This window comes from Gracilinanus agilis, chromosome 4 (genome assembly GCF_016433145.1).
Source record: "Gracilinanus agilis isolate LMUSP501 chromosome 4, AgileGrace, whole genome shotgun sequence".
Taxonomy (NCBI): Eukaryota; Metazoa; Chordata; class Mammalia; order Didelphimorphia; family Didelphidae; genus Gracilinanus; species Gracilinanus agilis.
The window spans coordinates 346,825,069-346,843,264 of NC_058133.1; the positions used below are offsets into that span (position 1 = coordinate 346,825,069).

The following is an 18,196-nucleotide window of genomic DNA, read 5'->3' on the forward strand; positions in this document are numbered from 1 at the left end:
CCAAGAAGGGAGATATTTATTTAAGTAAATATCTCATGCAAAGAAATTATCTGGTAGATTGAGGTGTTTGTTTTATCTAGTTCAGTAGAAAGAACTCTGCAGTTAGAATTAGAGGACTTGGTCTTGAAATCCCAACCACCATCTTTTACAGACTGGGCAAATCCCTTAATATCTCTGGACTCCAAGATTACTCATCTTTAAAACAAGAGGAAGGTGGAGAAGTAGAAAGCGTACTGGGCCTAAAATCAAAACATGAGTTCAAAACTAGCCTCACTTACTCTGTGTGGCAGAGGGCAAGTGGGCTTCTGTTTGCCTCAGTCTCCTCAACTGTGAAATTGGGATAATAGCCCCTATGTCCCCAGAATTGTTGGAAGGATCAAATGAGATCATTTTAAAGTGCCTAGCACATAGTAAGTACTTAATAAATATTTGTTTTCTCCCTTCAATGAAAGATGATTTCCAGTTCTAATAATAATAAATAATAACAATAATAAAAATAAAAATAAACTGTTGATCTGTACTACTCAGTGAGTCAAAAATAAAAAAATTCCTGGGTTTTTAAACTAGTTCTACTAGGGAATTCTGGGAAGTCACTTTAGTAACAAATACAGGTATTCCTATTAACAAGATGGGGAGATCTTAGAAATAAGCTAGTTCAAACTACTTATTTTACAGATGAAGAAACTGAGACTTAGAGAGACAAAGATGGCAATCAGAAAATATAGTCAAGGCCCAATCATTTATGAAAAAACTTCCTAAAGAAACTTTCTGCTAAAATCGATACTGAATGGAATTTAAACTTGTTTTTGTCTTTATAAATTGACTCTAAAAACAACTATTATAGCATATGGCAAGGCTATAAGATGCCCCCCCAGGCTCCATTCTCCTTGGCATTGCCACAATTGGCAAACTGAGCCCTAGAAGGGGAGGAAAGAGCCTTCCAGCACCCTGCTAGCTCCAGCCAACATGGGAACGTGCCCCAAGGGGTCACGAACTGAGTGTGGTTTCCATGGTGAATACAGAGTATGGGTCCCATGGACTATGAAGAAGATGGTTTTCTAATTATTAATGGATTTGTACCTTTCCATTCATAAATGGCCTAGAGTAGAGATTACAACAGGAAGTCCTGAGATATTTGGGTCTAGAGCTAAGTCATGCCTTCAGTTCCTAGCTTTAGGTCACACGTCTGGGACTAGAAATAGTAAACTTGACTTAATTCAGGTCCTTTGGAATGTTTGCTCTTGAGCTTTGCTTTCTCTTCCACCTAGGTAGAATCTGAGTCAGAAATTGTCTGAAATGGCTTATAAAGCAATGGTGGAGACTAGGAGGTACCCCAACTTCTCTGTGGACAGAGGTAGAGAGAAGACTAATCTTCTAGTGAATAGAAGAAATGAAGCAGAAATCTATCTCTGTCAGAATGGCTGAAATTCCACTGGATCTTGTGTTCAAAAATTACACATGGGGGGTCAAGGAAAATTCCTTGGCCCCCCCATGTGTAATTTTTGTGCATTTTGTGTAATAGTTGCACATTTTATAGATTTGCTATTATGATTTTAAAAATCTCATTTTCCTTTTATGAGCCTCATTTTAAGTAGATTGCTATGTGTTATTGAATTAATCTTTCACCTGACAGGCTATCTCTCAAGTGTCCTAGCATTTCCAAAGAGATTGAATGATCCCTCAGCCACAAATAATGGCGCTTCCCAAACAACTGTACCAAGCCCACAGAAACATGTACTGAATTGGACAAACATATTTTCAATAAAAAGAAAAAACTAATTTCCAAGATAAGAAGCTTTCGATGCTTACCTTTGATTAGTCGCTCAGGTCTTGTCCCAGGTAAGGTCCACATTGCCTGTGCCAAGTGTCCAAAGACAGTGGCATCAAGAGTGGAAAATTTTGGTCCCATGATATATTTTTTATCACCTACAATAAAGAAAGAAATCGCAGCTGGTCTCAGTTTTTCTCAGATGATCTTAATGACTACATCTTAAATCATATTTTAAAAAAACTTTATAATCCTTTTTTTTTTTAAACCCTTAACTTCTGTCTTGGAGCCAATACTGTGTATTGGCTCCAAGGCAGAAAAGTGGTAAGGGTAGGCAATGAGGGTCAAGTGACTTGCCCAGGGTCACACAGCTGGGAAGGGTCTGAGGTCATATTTGAATATAGGACCTCCCTTCTCTAAGTCTGGCTCTCAATCCACTGAGCTACCTAGCTGCCCCCATAATCCATTATTTTAATATTTTATTTATTTATGGATGGGTTAAAAAATTCACATTGGTTTTCACTTTAATCTTTGACTTAATCTTAAAATCAATACTAAGTATTACAGAAGAGCAGTAAAGGCTAGGTAATAGGGATTAAGTGACTTGCCCAGAGTCACACAGCTAGGTCAGATTTTTTTTTTTAATTTTAATTTTATTTTTTTAAACCCTTAACTTCTGTGTATTGGCTCCTAGGTGGAAGAGTGGTAAAGGTGGGCAATGGGGGTCAAGTGACTTGCCCAGGGTCACACAGCTGGGAAGTGTCTGAGGCAGGATTTGAACCTAGGACCTCCTGTCTCTAGGCCTGACTCTCAATCCACTGAGCTACCCAGCTGCCCCCAACTAGGTCAGATTTTAAGCCAAGACCTCCTGTCTCTGGGCTTGGCACTCAATTCAGTGAGCCATCTAGCTGTCCCCTTATCTTTTTTGTAATAGATAAATAAACAAATAACAAATTATGAAGCCAAAAAGCCGTGAAGATGGGATTGACTCTCCCCTTGCCTACTTTTAAGTTTAATCAACTAAAAGCATAAACACCCCTACTTAACACTAATTAGGGGAGGTTTGAAAGCCACTTGTTAAAGTGGGTGACACTCAGAAATGACTGGCCACCCCCTGGACAGTGAGCAAATTTAAAGACTGCAATTGGTCCCTGTAAAGCAGAGGAAGGGACAGGAAGTAACATAAAAAGGACTATAAAAGGTGATGAATTTCCTGTCCAAGAGATCTTCCTAAATTTTCAGGTTGGAGGATCTTGGACTGGGACTGTGGCTTGGAGCTACTACATGGACCTGAGACTCTGGATCTTAGGCTGCTTCTGGTAAGACTGCTCCTGGGGAGCAGCTGGGTAGCTCAGTGGATTGAGAGTCAGGCCTAGAGATGGGAGGTTCTAGGTTCAAATCTGGCCTCAGACACTTCCCAGCTGTGTGACCCTGGGCAAGTCACTTAACCCTCATTGCCATTCCTTACCACTCTTCTACCTTGGAGCCAATACACAGTATTGACTCCAAGATGGAAGGTAAGGGTTTTAAAAAAAAAAAAAAAAAAAAAAAAAAGACTGCTCCTGGATCTTCTCCCTTTGAAGCTTTGGCTTGGGTGAGTGAAAAGCTGATCTTCCTTTCCTGGCTTCTGGTGAGATTAGTTCCAGAGAGGCCTCCCCTTCTTGGAGGAGGCTGTGTGGCTTGAAGCCTTGTTTAATTCAACACTGAGTCCTTCAGCTGAGGGGTTAACGAGTCCTGCCTGGGTTGAACCAGGGACTGGAACAACATTAGGGTGATAGGCTAGACATTTTCTCTGTCCTCTTTTATATTCCTCTACTTTCACTTTTTCCACCTCTTTGCAAATAAAACTATTGAAAGTCAATTTGACTTGAGTTATATTTTTAAATCATTGACCATAGTATTATCTTAAAATTCTCATATATTTAGTCCAACCATAAAATTTAATCCCTTACAAAACCAAACAAAACAATACTATAAAACTCAAATAAACTTAAATGTGTCAATGACCATGAAAACTCTGTGCCATATCCATAGCAACAGGTGAGAATTTTGGCTGAACAGAATGAGAACTGCTAAGGATGAAGCCTCTATAAGAAATTCCTTTCTTAGAACCCTGACAATTAAATCTTGTACCCAGTTACATAATCAAACTAGAATGAGGCAACCTGAGTTTTGCCTAGTTAGCAAGAAAATTTAATCAAAATAAGAGGTTACCAAATGGATCCCATTTCCTCTCCTTCCTCTCCACTCCCACACCAGTAGAGTGGCCTTGTTGTGTGGGTTGATCTGCTAGCAATTCATTCTCCCTCTTCCCTAACCAAAGTAAAACCAATTTGAGAATATGGTCATATGGCTTCCCCAAGGCATTTTGTGACTCTCACTCAAGACAAGAAAATGCCAATTGTGGCTTTGACTCATCCTACCAGAAGAAAAATAAAGAATTCTTCCTAAGGCAAAAAAAAAAAAAAAAAAAAAAAAAAAAAAAAAAAAAAGCCCAAACAGATCTGGATATAAATGAAAACATTGCTTGTAACAGCAATGTACTAGAAAAAAAGGTTCAACTAATTGATAGGCTAACATTGTCCACGAAATATCCCCCCCAACTCTTAACCATCCTGCATCAGCATCTAGTACTTGTTTCCAGGTGCTCCTTTAGAAGAAACACCAAAGAGAGAATTTTTATGATAGACTGAAAGAGTTACACACACACACACACACACACACACACACACACACACACACACCTCTTACTTGTATGGTCCATCTCCTTTCAATAGGAAAGGCAACATAACATAGGAGGTTTAGAGAATTGGCCTCAAAACAAAGACCTAGACTTGATCAATGATACATATAAAACCCAGTGGAATTGCTCAGTTGGTTACAGGATGGGGGAGAGGAGGGGAAGGAGAGAAAATGAATTATGTAACCATGGAAAAATACCCTAAATTAAATAAATGAATGAATGAATGAATGAATAAACAGATGAATGAATGAATGAATAAATTCAAAGAAAGAAAAAAACCAAAGACCTAGACAGTTCCTGGCTCCAGTGAGTACTTTGGGGGAAAGTAACTTAACCTTTTCATACCCCAGAAACCTCTCAAACTATAACTGCAGAAAAAGAGGGAGTTTCCTCAGCCAAGAGAAGAGAAACATCCTCCTTCTTCCTCTCCATCTTCTTTATGGAATGTCCTTATTCCTCTACATAGTAGAGAAAGGACTAATGTAAAAATTAAAATGAACATAAGATTTCCAATTACACACTAAAAAGCCTTGGAGTTATAAGACCTGAATACAGGTCCAAATTCTGCCAACTGCCAGCTATCTAACTTGAAAATGTCTCTTAATCTCATTTCCAAAATGGGGGATATGATCTTGGCAGCCTTCATCCCCATTGCAAACAGTTCCTCTACACAAGCTCCATTTTCCTTCAAACATATGCATTGCATTCCACCTGTTCACATCTGCCTATACCAGATCCTTATCTACAAAAGAGAATATTGGATAAATGTTGAGTATCAGAGGAATGACTGACAACAATCAGATGATCCATCAAGCAGAGGACATTGTGTGTACTTAATCTCTATCCCTGGTCAAGAGCTAGAGAGCCTGGGATGAAACAAACAATAGACTCCTCATTTAGCAATGTCAAAAGTAGCCCAAAAGGGGACAACTGGGTGGCTCACTGGACTGAGAGTCAGGTCCAAAGATGGGAAGTCCTGGGATCAGATTTTACCTCAGACACTTTCCAGCTGTTGTGACCCTGAACAAGTGGCTTAACTCCTCATTTAGCAATGTCAAAAGTAGCCCAAAAGGGGACAACTGGGTGGCTCAGTGGACTGAGAGTCAGGTCCAAAGATGGGAAGTCCTGGGTTCAGATTTTACCTCAGACACTTTCCAGCTGTTGTGACCCTCAGCAAGTGGCTTAACTCCCATTGCCTAACCCTCACCACCCTTCTGCCTTGGAACCAATATAAAGTATTGATTCTAAAACAGAAGGTAAGGGTTAAAAATAAAAGTAGCCCAAAAGGGGAAAAAAATATAGAAAGTTGAAGATATCATAGCAAGACTAACTGTGTAACCACAGAGCAAATGACAACTGTTATTGGTAGAGGAAATTTTCCCACCAAGATTTCCTCATCACAATGAAATCACAGGTTTGGACCAAAATGTTAATATCAACAGATATCAATTCTATGTAAAAAAAAATCTATAGATATTCATCTCTTATACTACATATATATGTAGTACAATATTTCAGTTCTCCTAAATCCATTAATGACATGCTATTACAATTCTGAATCTAACTCTGATAAATATTTTTTGCTCTGTTGAAATTTTCCCCAGTCATACCAAATTCAAATAAATGGTGCTTAGGCTTTGCCTGCCAAAGTGGGGAAAAACTTTCCAGAGAACTGAAGGTACTTATAAAAATAAATTCCCTTTGCTGCCTGGTCACTTCCAGCTACCAACAATAGCTCCATTTTAGCCATCTGGCTACAGTCCCAAGTGCTCTAATTGGCAGGTGGAATAGCTCAGCCAACTAAACATGAGATGGGAGGGGTCCTGAAGAGTCTTTCCATTACTGAGAATTGAAGAGATGCACCAATGAGAAATGGACCTAGATTTTTCAAGGACCCAAGTTCTTCTCCTTTAGCCTATGAAATAATAATCAGTAATAATGTTTTCCACTGAAAGATTGCATCTTATGTCTGCACATCAATATGGTTCATAAACAATTCCAGGGATGCTAGCACAGACAACACTTTCATCTTTTTTCTAAAATGAAGAACAAAAAGTACCTTCCCCCACCCCGAGACCATTTAGGGAGTCTGAGGCCACAGCGTACCCAAGAGTAAAGGCAAGAGCCTGACTTCTAACTTTGTGAGTTAGCCGTTAAATTATACACAATTTCAACTCTTTCCTAAATCTGTATCACTTGCATCTCTCTTATCATGTGAAAGATTGGAGTCCATTCTAAAAGTTTTCAATGTACATTACTCTGCAGATGAATTATCAGGGGAAAAAATCCATTTTCTGTGATCCTCCAAACTCCCACTTTATTAGAAATATGGGAACACTCCATTCTCCTTAATTAGTGCATATTATGTTCACACTGACCTTTGCGATCATTTTATTCTCTATGCTAAAGTGTGAGACTCACCAAGGAACAAACAGCAAATAAGTAGCCTGATACTTTAGGACACTTGGATCTTCCTCAATTAGATTTACTGCCCATTTAGACCAGCCTAACTGACCTTTTTCCATGAAGTTTAGCTCATATAAAAGCCCGCACAAAAAAATCTTCAGATGGAGAATAATTTCACACTTCTCCAACTAGAACACTGTATTCTTTCATTCTTTGGCTTGCAATACTTAATAAATATAGAAGGTAGGTAAGGAAGAGTCATTGCCATCTGCTTTCTTGCTGTCCCCTAAGGACTATAGAATATTTCCATCTGACTTGCAGACAAAACCTTACCATTGGAATGTGAGCTTCTTGAGGGCAGGGATTAAGCCCAGGACTTTTTTTGCACACAGTAAATGCTTAATAAATGCCTTGGTCGTGTCTAAGTCATCCCTTAACACTTGACTTCTGCAGGACTCAGTTTCCTCACCTTCAAAATGAGGTTGGCCTGGATGGTCTCTAAGGTCCCTTCTGGTTCCAAAATTTAGGATCCTAATTTATCAATTAGGAAAAGTTAATTAACAAAAGGATTGTCAATTTCTGAATTTTTATTTCAATGTTTTATATTTATATTTATATATATATATATTTTAATATTGGGAATTAGAATCTTGAAGTTTAAAAAAAAGGGATGATCTGCAATGGACCTACACACAGTGAGCACCTGCTTCATTCCTCACAGGAGGTACAAGCTAAGGAACTCTGTGAGCAGAGTGAAGATTGGAGTACAGCTGTCAAGACACCCCCTAGCTCTATAGTTAAATAGGGCTCCTGGCACTCCAGCATCTCAGAAGAGTGCTTTTGTTGAGTTTCTGTTCAAATGAATGAAATAAATGTCATGCTCTGGCTAGTACTGAAGGCAGCAATAGACATGGAAAGCAGTATTTCCTGCCAAGGACTTTGCAGAGAAACCTCCCTGAAGTGCACCATGGAGCCAGTGGGTTCTACCTCAATAAGGTCTTGAAGGCTTGGCTCAATGCCAAGATCCAAATAATTTAACTCTCTATTATCCAGGATTATCTTCATCCCAGAGGATTATCTGCATTAAGTATTAAACTGAGCACCTTACTAGATGTCTGCTCAGCTGAGTCCTAGGACCCTTCCCCCAGGAAGGAGATGGATTTTCCTGGAGTCACCTTCTTCTGATTTTGTCCTTATTTGCATTTATTGTTTATATTTCTATATTTACTTGCTGCCTTCTGCAATACAACCTAAGATCCTTGAGAAGTGGGATAGTTCCATTCACAGTATTTGTATCCCCAGTATATTGTATGGTGCCTAGCACAAGGTGGTCGCTCAATGGGGCACCTCAGTGGCTCAACGGATAGAGTGTCAGGCCTGGAGATAAAGTCGTGGGTTTACATCTGGATTCAGACCCTACCTTGCTGTGTGACCCAGGGCAAGTCATTTAACCCCAACAATTCTAACTCTTACCATGCCTCTAACTTGGAACCAACACTTAGAATCAATTCTAATACAGATGATAAGAGTTTGGGTTTGTTTGGTTTTTTTAAGTAGTCATTTAATAAAATACTTGTTGATTGGGTGAGAGGTGTATTTGAACCCACGTCCTACTGACTCTGAAGCCAGCTCTCTGTCCATTCCATTGGTCTGTAGCTCCTCTATGGAAAAGACAACCTAGGAGGGCACCCTAAAAGCCAGAAAGGAAGTGGCATGTTCCAGAACAGTAAATACCTCCCTTCCCCTCCAGTGGTGACAGTACAGGACCTGAAGTCCAAGAGGCCCAAAGATCATACCTTAGACCACTGACTCTGCAGCTACACAGCCCACAGAGCCATCATCAAGAGAGTAAATACTTGTGGCGAAGGCACCCTCCATCTCTGGCACCTCCAACACCAGTCACCAACATGGCACCAACAGGCAGACAAGCACAAAGAGCTCTGGGAACTGTTACCACCAGCCCTGTCCCAGACTACTGCAAGATTAAAATTAATATCCAATAACTCCAAGCATTCTATTTTATAAGTTTTATTAATAATCACTTGAAGTAGAGGAAAAGTATAGCCTGAGTAAAGAGCAGTTTTTCCCTACCATATTTGTGGGAGAAGAGAGCGAAGAGGGACGGGGTTACAGAAAACTTGTCCCCAAAATGTAAAGATGTAACGTAAGGACAAAAGTGGGATTCTGGGAAATGAAGTCCTGGGGTACAAAGTTCTAATTACACACTACTATCCCTGCTTCCATCTGGCCCTCACAACCATCACGACAACCACAGTGACTGCAGAACCAGAACAGAAAGTTCTCGCCACCAAAGTTCTAGGCAAAACAAATGATTCAGGAGCAGCTAGGTGGCTCTGTGGAGAGACAGTTAGACCTGGAGATGGGAAGTCCTGGGTTTAAATCTGGACTCAGATCCTTCCCAGCTGTGTGACCTTGGGCAAGTCACTTAACCCTAATAGCCTAGCCTTTACCACTCTTCTGCCTTGGGACCAATATACAGTATTGATGCTAAGACAGAAAGTAAGGGTTTTTTAAAATAAAAATAAAAATATGGGTGAATGGTCTTTGACTGAAGTTCACATAGAAAGCTGTGGAAAACTAGAAATAAACCTAAAAATAGCTTATCCTATAAGATAATGAACAGAGTGCCAGTGTAGACCATCAATACAGAAATGAACACTAAATAATTTAAGACATTTTTTTCCTGGGAAAATCTTCTCCTAAGGAAAATCAATCCAGAGTACAAAATCAACACGCAAGTAACAGTTTAGAGGCTTTAAACCTAACCTTTGTCTTAAACAATATGTATACTTACTTCTCTAATTAATAATAGCTAGTATTTATATAGCACTTTAAAGTTAGCAAAGTACTTTACATATATTAGCTCCTTTGATCTTCAGAATAACCAGTTATTAGATCCTTATTTTACTTATGAGGAAACTGTGACAAAGGTTAAGTGACTAGTGACTTGGCCAAGGTTACTCAGCAAGTAAATGGGATTTGAACTCAGATCTTTCTAATTGAAACTCTAAGGCTCTATCCATTTTGCCCCCAACTGCCACTAATGTAATACAAAAATAGGGATTTCCTTTTAAAGGGTTAATACATAGATTAGACTGAGAGATCTGTTAAATATTTTTCATTCAGAAAATCCTTCTCGGTTATAAAGAATGTAGATGAAATGAATTAAAAAAAGTACATTTTAACTATTAAATCAGAAAATGGATCTCTTTTTTATAGAGCCAAACAATCCCTGAATATTAGAGCTGGAAGGACTTCTGAGATCCCTTTTTCCCATTCTATAGACTCCAGAATCATCATTCCCAAGGAATGCGAAATCCCTACTCGCACAAAGCAAAATCATTCTGATTTTATTTGTAAATAAAATCTATGATATAATAGCTTAATAAATAAACATTCCATGGACAGAAAAAATGCCTCACATTTACATAATATATATTGCTATTTTTCATATCTATAGATGTTACTGTGATTAAAAAAATAAAAACGCATTTGTGAGCATTACAGAATTCACAGTACCTCTCAATCAACTGATACTAAGAGTACAGCTACTAGCATAGGACAGTACAAGGAAGATTTTTACAGTAAGAAGGAATCCTCATCAGAGATATGCCAGAAAGTGTCTCTGACAAAGGTCTCATTTCTCAAATAAAGATAGAACTGACTCAGACTTACAAGAATACAAATCATTCTCCAATTGATAAATGTTCAGAGGATCTGAACAGGCAGTTCTGAGATGAAGAAATCAAAACCACCATCCATAGTCGTATGAAAAAATGCTCCAAATCGATATTGTTTAGAGAAATGCAAATTAAAACAACTCTGAAATTCATACCTATCAGATTAGCTAATGTGACCAAAACGGAAAATAGTAAATGCTAAAGAGGATGTGAGGAAAATTGGGACACTAAAACACTGTTGGTGGAACTGTGAAGCAAGTGGTCAAACATTTACCAATATACCCCTGATTCTAATACTCATAAAGATTGGAAATGACCGACTTGTTCCAATCACCCTTTGTTTCACAAATGAGGCCCAGAGAGGTTAAATCACCCTTTTAATGGACTTGGAGCCCCTACTTCCCCATTTATATTTGCCCTCACCATATCATGCTACCTCTCATGAGAAGTTTAAAAGCAAGTAACAAGAAAACAGTTTATCTTTCTTTGTCTTCAGTTTTCATCTCCTTAGAATATAATTTTGATTCAATATTGCTCACAGAAACAATAGAGTTCTCAAACATCTCAGATGGTAGGGTTTGCCACATGAGTCAACAAAAGTACATCTCCCCAGAGTGTGCCTTCTCATGCTGTGTCCACCTACAGAATAATAGTTCTGTCTCCAAACATAACCTTTATTTTCAGCTCACAGGAGCCCCTAGAGAGTTCAGAAAGGTATCATCATATCTTCTTTCCAAACATCTTTGCTCATCCAGAAAAAAAAGCATCTGACATCTGAGATAAGCTAATAGCAAGAAAAAAGGTAAATACTTCTTTATCAAAAGCTCTCAAGTACTCTCTGGGACAAGACCATGGAATCATAGATCTAGAGTCAGATTCATTTTAAAGAAAAAGACAGAATAATTGACAAGCCCAGGAACCAAAGATAGTAAATAGCAGAGATGGGATCTGGACCTAGGACTTCCAAGTCCAGGGTCCCATCCATCTTTCATGCCACCTCTAATAAAAGACGGCTCTCAGGTCTATTATTCTACTATAAAGATGTTCTCCCATGTTAAGGGAGAAATAAGATCCTTTCAAGACATTTTACAGCTTTCAGAAAAATTCTGAGAAAGACAACAAGCACTGAGGCAGGGGACTGGGGGACACAGCCGGGCACATAGCAAAAATTCTTCATATGGATCCCAACCAGTCTAGCGCTATAGATATATGATAGAGAGATAGAGTTATACAGCTGTGAACTGTCACTTCTCTCTAAATTTCAATTTCCTCATCTTCAAAATGAAAATAATACTTGCCCCATCCCTACCTGTCTCATGGTATTGTGCAGAATTCATGATGATTAACATTTATATAATGCTTATTATGTACCAGGTACTGTGTTAATCTCTTTAAAATTATTATCTCTTTTGATCCTCATAATAATCCTGGGAAGAAGGTATTATCACTATCCCCATTTTTTTTTTGCTGTCATTTAGTCATTTTTCAGTCATGTCTGACTCTTGGTGACCCCTTTAGAAGTTTTCTTGGCAGATACCAGAATGGTTTACGATTTCCTTCTTCAGTTCATTTTATAGATGAGGAACTAAGACAAAAAGGGCTAAGTGCCTTGCCCTGAGTCACATATTTAGTAAGTGTCTGAGGCTAGATTTGAATTCGGGGGAATGAACCTTTCTGATTCCCAACCTAGTACTCCATCCACTGCCCCACCTTACTGCCTCCACGAAATCATAAACCCAAACAAAGAAAAAGTGATACCAACAGCAGTGCTTTCACACACTGTTTTAAAATAATCAGCTAAAAAGACACTTAATAAAATGTACAATTTCAACTCACATCCTTTAAGAAATCTAGAATGAATAGAAGCACTCAGTGAGCACATAATTCAGGACTAACTGTCCAAGGGCACTGCAACTTGTAAGGCATCTAAAACGACGACAAGGGAAAGAACAATTGATCTCACCAGTTAAAGGATAGCAATCCATCTTAATTAGCAAAGGGCAATCCTTTTCTCTTTACATTCCAACATTTAAGTCACTCCTAGGCAGAAAATAGAGGAGCTCATCTAGCAGAGTTTCCCTGGGTGACAAAGGACAAATCTCTGCAAAAGAGATGGAATTATTCGCTCTCTCTCAAGGATGCTGTCTCTTCTATTAGCAGCAGTAATATCTGGGATAAAAGTCTCCTCATCTTCATCTGTTGTCTCTGTTTTCTACTACCATTTGGTCATCTTATTCTCCCCGTTTACCTCCATACTTGAAGACTGAAGCCATTTGCTCATATTTCAAAGTAATATCCTTCTGGTAGTTAAAATCTTTCCTAGAAAAGCAACCTCCAGTCAGTCATTTTCCAGGTTTCTAGTGTATTGACAAGTATGTCTTTTTCAGCATTAAAGGGTTTCAAAGGTATTGAAGTGGATAGGATATTATACTCAGAAATCACTGAGTCCTTAGTTCAAATCTTTCCTCAAATACTAACTCATCATCTCAGTTTCCTAATCGATAAAATGAGGAAGCTGGGTTTCTAAGGCAAGGGACCTTAACCTGAGAGCTGTAGGCTTGTTTCTTGTTTATATTTTGATAACTACCTAAATATAACTGGTTTCCTTTATAATGCAGTGCATTTTTTTATTTTATGCACTTAAAAAAACATTCCAAGAAGAGGTCTATAGGTTTTACCACACCAAAGAAGGCTATGATGTCCCCCAACAAAAAAAAAAAAGGTTAAGAAGCCCTGCTTGAAGGTCTCTTACAGCTTTGAATCTATGAACTTCATTTCTTACAAACCGTATATTGTCCTCTCTTTTCCCTAACTCCAACTTTCTTCTAGCCTGGCTGATTTCCTTCCTTTCTCAAACATTCTCTCCCTCTCTCTACTATCCTCTTTGTACACCCAGAGCCTTTTGCCATACACATTTTTAATGGCCTATATTTATGTAGGGCAATGGAGAATACAATTTGAAGTAATTGGAACTGGGTTGAAAGTCCATTAGGACCACTATAAGACCTTGGACAAGTAATTTAACCTCTTTTGGCTTTGACTTCCTATTTTGTAAGATGACACAATTGGACTCAGTAACCTCCAAGGTAACCCTCTAGCTCTAAATCTATGAATGATACACCTACAAACAAGATTAAGTGAGCTTTTGACCTTTTGCTCCAGATGTTTTCTGTCATTGCTAAGTTCACCCCCAGAACTGAGGTTTGACAGGTGTTTGGCCACAGGGAAACTCCCCACCTGACATTTCCTTTTTACCTTTACTCAAGTTAAAGATTTTCATAGTGGGTATTCTCTCCACTAACATATATCACCATCCATTTCTATTCATGCCTTCTCATCACCATGATTCTTGTCCATGTCTCCCATAAATACTCCCAAAAGTACTTATCCAAAACACCAGATCTGGACCATCATCTACATCTTTCTTTTTTTAAAAAACCCTTACCTTCCTTCCTAGAATCAATATTAAATATTGACTCCAAGGCAGAAGAATGGCAAGGACTAGACAAATGGGATTAAGTGACTAGCCCAGGGTCAGAGCTAGGAAGTATCTGGGGCGAGATTTGAATCCAGGACAACCTCCCATCTCTGGACCTGGCTCTCTATTCACTAAGCCATCTAACTACCCCCTCTACATCTTTTTAACATTCTCTAGCACCAGTACAACATTTAGGTTGTTTTCTATGTCACCTCATTCTCAATGCATGACCAGCCACCTTATTTTACAATAATATACTTCTATAATGACGCTTCCAAACCACTTAGAATCCAGATCAGAGAATGAGAGTTGGAAGAGCCCTCAGAGGTCATCTAGTCCAATTCTACTTTATAGATGGGTAAACTGAGGCACAAAGCAGTTCAGCTCATGATCACTCGGGTGTTAAATAAATAGCACAGCTAGGATCTGACTCCAGTCCTCCAGCTCCAGACTCAGCACTCATTGAACTCAAGTCACCATTGCAAGTATGATGAAGTCACTTGTACACAACAGGAATTTCCCCATTGCCCTCTGGGTCACTTACTAAAAGTCTTAGCCAAGTAATTACAAGGTCTACAAAGTCTATCTTTTACTTCAATGGGAGTAGGAATTCTCAAAGATATCCTTTAGTTTCCCTTCAAAAAATTAAAAGATCTTTCACCAACGATCTAAGACAATTATGAAAAGGGTGCTGGCTTTAGAGATTCAAATCCCACATCTGGAACTTATTACTTCTATAGCCTTGGGCAAATCATTTAACCTCCCTGGACCTCGGTTTCCTCAACTGTAAAATAAGGAGGTTCGACTAGATGGCTTCTGAGGTCCCTTCTGTACTAGATCTATGATCCTAAGTTTATTTTTCACTTTAGCTCCTTTCCTGTCTCAGGTCAGGAAGACTTGAGCTCAAATGCAGCCTCAGACACGTACTAGCTGTGGGATCCCAGGCAAGTCATTTAACTTGTGTCTATCTCATATTCTTCAACTGTAAAATGAAGGAAATGATTATTACATAGTACTTATCTCCCAGGATAATTGTGAGGATAAAAATTTGATAATATTAGTAAAGCACTTTGCAAATCTTTAGACACTATTTAAATGCTAACTATTATTAGAAGTCTAAGAGGAGAGGTGACATATTAGATGTAATTTAAGCCAGCAATTAAGGAATGACCAACAGTGAGATTATACTACTTCTCCACAAGTCTTCACTGTGGTTCTCCTCAGACCTAATTAAAACTGATCCTCTAAAAAAAGATCCATTGAAGAACCTCAATGCTCATAGTCTGCACATTCATCTATTCATTAATATCCCAGCAGTTCATTATTATTAGAAAAATGTTGTTTTCCAACTACCTCTAGAGGACTCACAAGATCCATTTAACTGGATATGTTTCTCCAAGGCCCAGTCCAATAGACTTGCTGTTCTCTATCTTTGTGTCTTACCCAAATAGGGTAAAAATCACATTTTCTAATCCAAATATTGGCATTTTATCATTTGCCAAGACTGCTATTGAGTGTTCTTCTACGGTATGCATCAGACAATGAAGAAAAGGAAAGCTAGCCAAGGAGAGACTCATAAATCATAGGGGGCAGGGGAATTTTTCCATAGAGTTCCTTCAGTAAGAGGTGAAATGATGCTCTGGGAGCTCTGCCTTAGCTCAGGAGTTTTTGTATCATTAAACCCTTGAATAGTATGGCAGTCTGTGGATCCATTCTCAGAACTGTTTTTAAATACATAGAATAAAGTAAATAAGATTACAAAGGAAACCAATTATATAAAAGATAGTGATTATATTTTTTAATACAAGTCAAAGACCCATGTCATACAGCAAGCATTTATTAAATTTAATTTAATTGAAAAGAAATTAAATTTTTAAAAAGAATACCATGGTCAGACCTGATCTTTTGGAAGCTCAGTTTGGCAGCTGAGTGAAGGATTAACTAGAATAATGTGAGTCAAGGCAAGGAGACCAACTAGAAGGTGACTGTGAAGTGACGAGGACTGAACCAGAAAGGAAGGCAAAAAAGGGAAAATGTATGGGAGGTACTGAAATGGTAGAAACTACAGAATTTGAAAGCCAATTGGATATGGGGGATGAAAGAGAATGAAAAGTCAAAGATGACACCCAAGTGTCACCTAGCCTGAGGGACAGGGAGAAAGATGCCATCCTTGACAATAACAGATACATTCAAAAGATAAAGTTATGGGGAGGGTGGGAAAATAATTCATTCTGTTTAGGGCATGCTGAGTTTAAGATGTCTCTAGTTCAAGTCTATAGGTGTTTTTAGTTCAAGAAGTCCAACAAGCAGTTAGTGATGTGAACCTTTAATAGAATGGAAATTTTCAAGCAGGTCAAAAGGCCTTACATGGGTAGGACCTCTGAAAAGTAAACACTGGAAACAAGAGGAAGAAAATAGAAAGATACCAAATGAAGAACCCTAAATAAACACCAAATAGATATTTTGAAAATCAAAGAAGAAATAACCAAAACTGAAAACAAAACAAATATGGAATTAATGAATAAAAATAGAATCTGCTTTAAAAAAACTAATAAAACAGACTCCTAGCTAACATGATCAAAAAAAGAAAACCAAGTTACCATGCTTGAAAATGAAAAAAAGGACAATTCATAACAGATAAAAAAGAAATAAGAGGACATTATTCTAAAGTATTTTGAACAATTATATGCCAACAAAGCTTAGACTAGGTGATATTGATGAATGTTTACCCAAAAAAATTAAATGCCCAGATTAACAGAACAAGAAATGAAGAATTTTAAATAAATCAATCTCAGAAAAAGAAATTGTACAAGTCATAAATGAGCTTCTAAAGAACAAAACTCAGGATCAGGAGTAATTAAATCTGTGTTGTAAATTTTTTTTGTTTTGTTTTTCAGTCATGTCTGACTCTTCGTGACTCCATTTTGGGGTTTCTTGGCAAAGGTACTAGAGTGGTTTGCTATTACTTTCTCCAAACCACTTTACAGTTGAGGAACTGAAGTCAACAAAGTTAAGTGATCTGCCCAGGGTAACACAGCTATTTGAATTCATGAAGATGAGCCTAACCGATTCCAAACCCAATGCTCTGTTCACTACCCCACATTTATTACCTATGAAGTTATAATATATTAAAAGATTCTTTATGGAAATTAGAATTCTTCTTTGACAAAAGGGGAAGTTATTTCTCAAGTGTTGTCACTTTCTCTTCAGAATTTCGCTTACCCTACCCAGCCATTTCATTCAGAAATTAATCTACCTAGCTTGTTGTAAGTAAAATGCAATAAATGGAAACTGAGGTAATTCTCCAGGCAAGACTAGTGTATTAACAATGACATGTATAATTTTACAGAGTGAGCCAGACTAGCTCCCTCAATAATGTCAGACTCTCCAAAAGAGAAAGACCCTCTTTATTGACATACAGAAAAGGAGATAGTTGGGGAATCTCTTGATTGGCTGGGGAAAGTTGGTTGGCATTCAGGTACAGCTGATCACACCTCTCTCTGGCAATTAAGGAATGTTGATTGCTTTAAGAGACTCATTTGCCTCTTGTAGTCTTGGCTAGAAAATCAGAACCACCCAAATCAGAACTATCTAGTTAGTTCATCCCCTTAGGGAAGATCAACCACCTCTAATGGTACAAGGATAGGAAGAAAACTTGTCTTTGGTTCCTATTTATAAGACAATAAAACAGATGTCCCTAGTTCAACTGGTTGAGGCACACAGACAACAAACAGATGTCTCAGGGGCTAGTTGCATGAGCTATAGCAGCACTCTCTTTCAACCACATCTTTAAGTCAGTTCAGACTAGGACAAAGTGAGCTTAGGCTAACCATTATAAAACCATTATAAAAATCAATATGCATAAAATCAATTACATTTTAAAATCAAGACAGTAGAAATTTGAGGTAACATTAATCATTATCTTTCCACAAGCTCAGAGGAAATCAGAACCCTATTTTCTTTTTTCTTCAATTAACATATGTGCTTTCTCTCACTTTTACCTCTCCCTAAGAAAGAAAGAAAGAAAGAAAGAAAGAAAGAAAGAAAGAAAGAAAGAAAGAAAGAAAGAAAGAAAGAAAGAAAGAAAGGAAGAAAGAAAG

General features: G+C 38.1%; 1 protein-coding gene across 1 annotated transcript in view; it reads right to left on the minus strand.

Annotated features, from left to right (window-relative positions):
- Positions 1–18,196, minus strand: part of FAXC (failed axon connections homolog, metaxin like GST domain containing) — a 62,949-nt gene that overhangs the window by 15,042 nt on the left and 29,711 nt on the right. Inside the window, exon 5 of the mRNA XM_044675858.1 lies at positions 1,810–1,926. Coding sequence (XP_044531793.1) covers positions 1,810–1,926 — 117 coding nt within the window. The remainder of the gene's footprint in view (positions 1–1,809; positions 1,927–18,196) is intronic.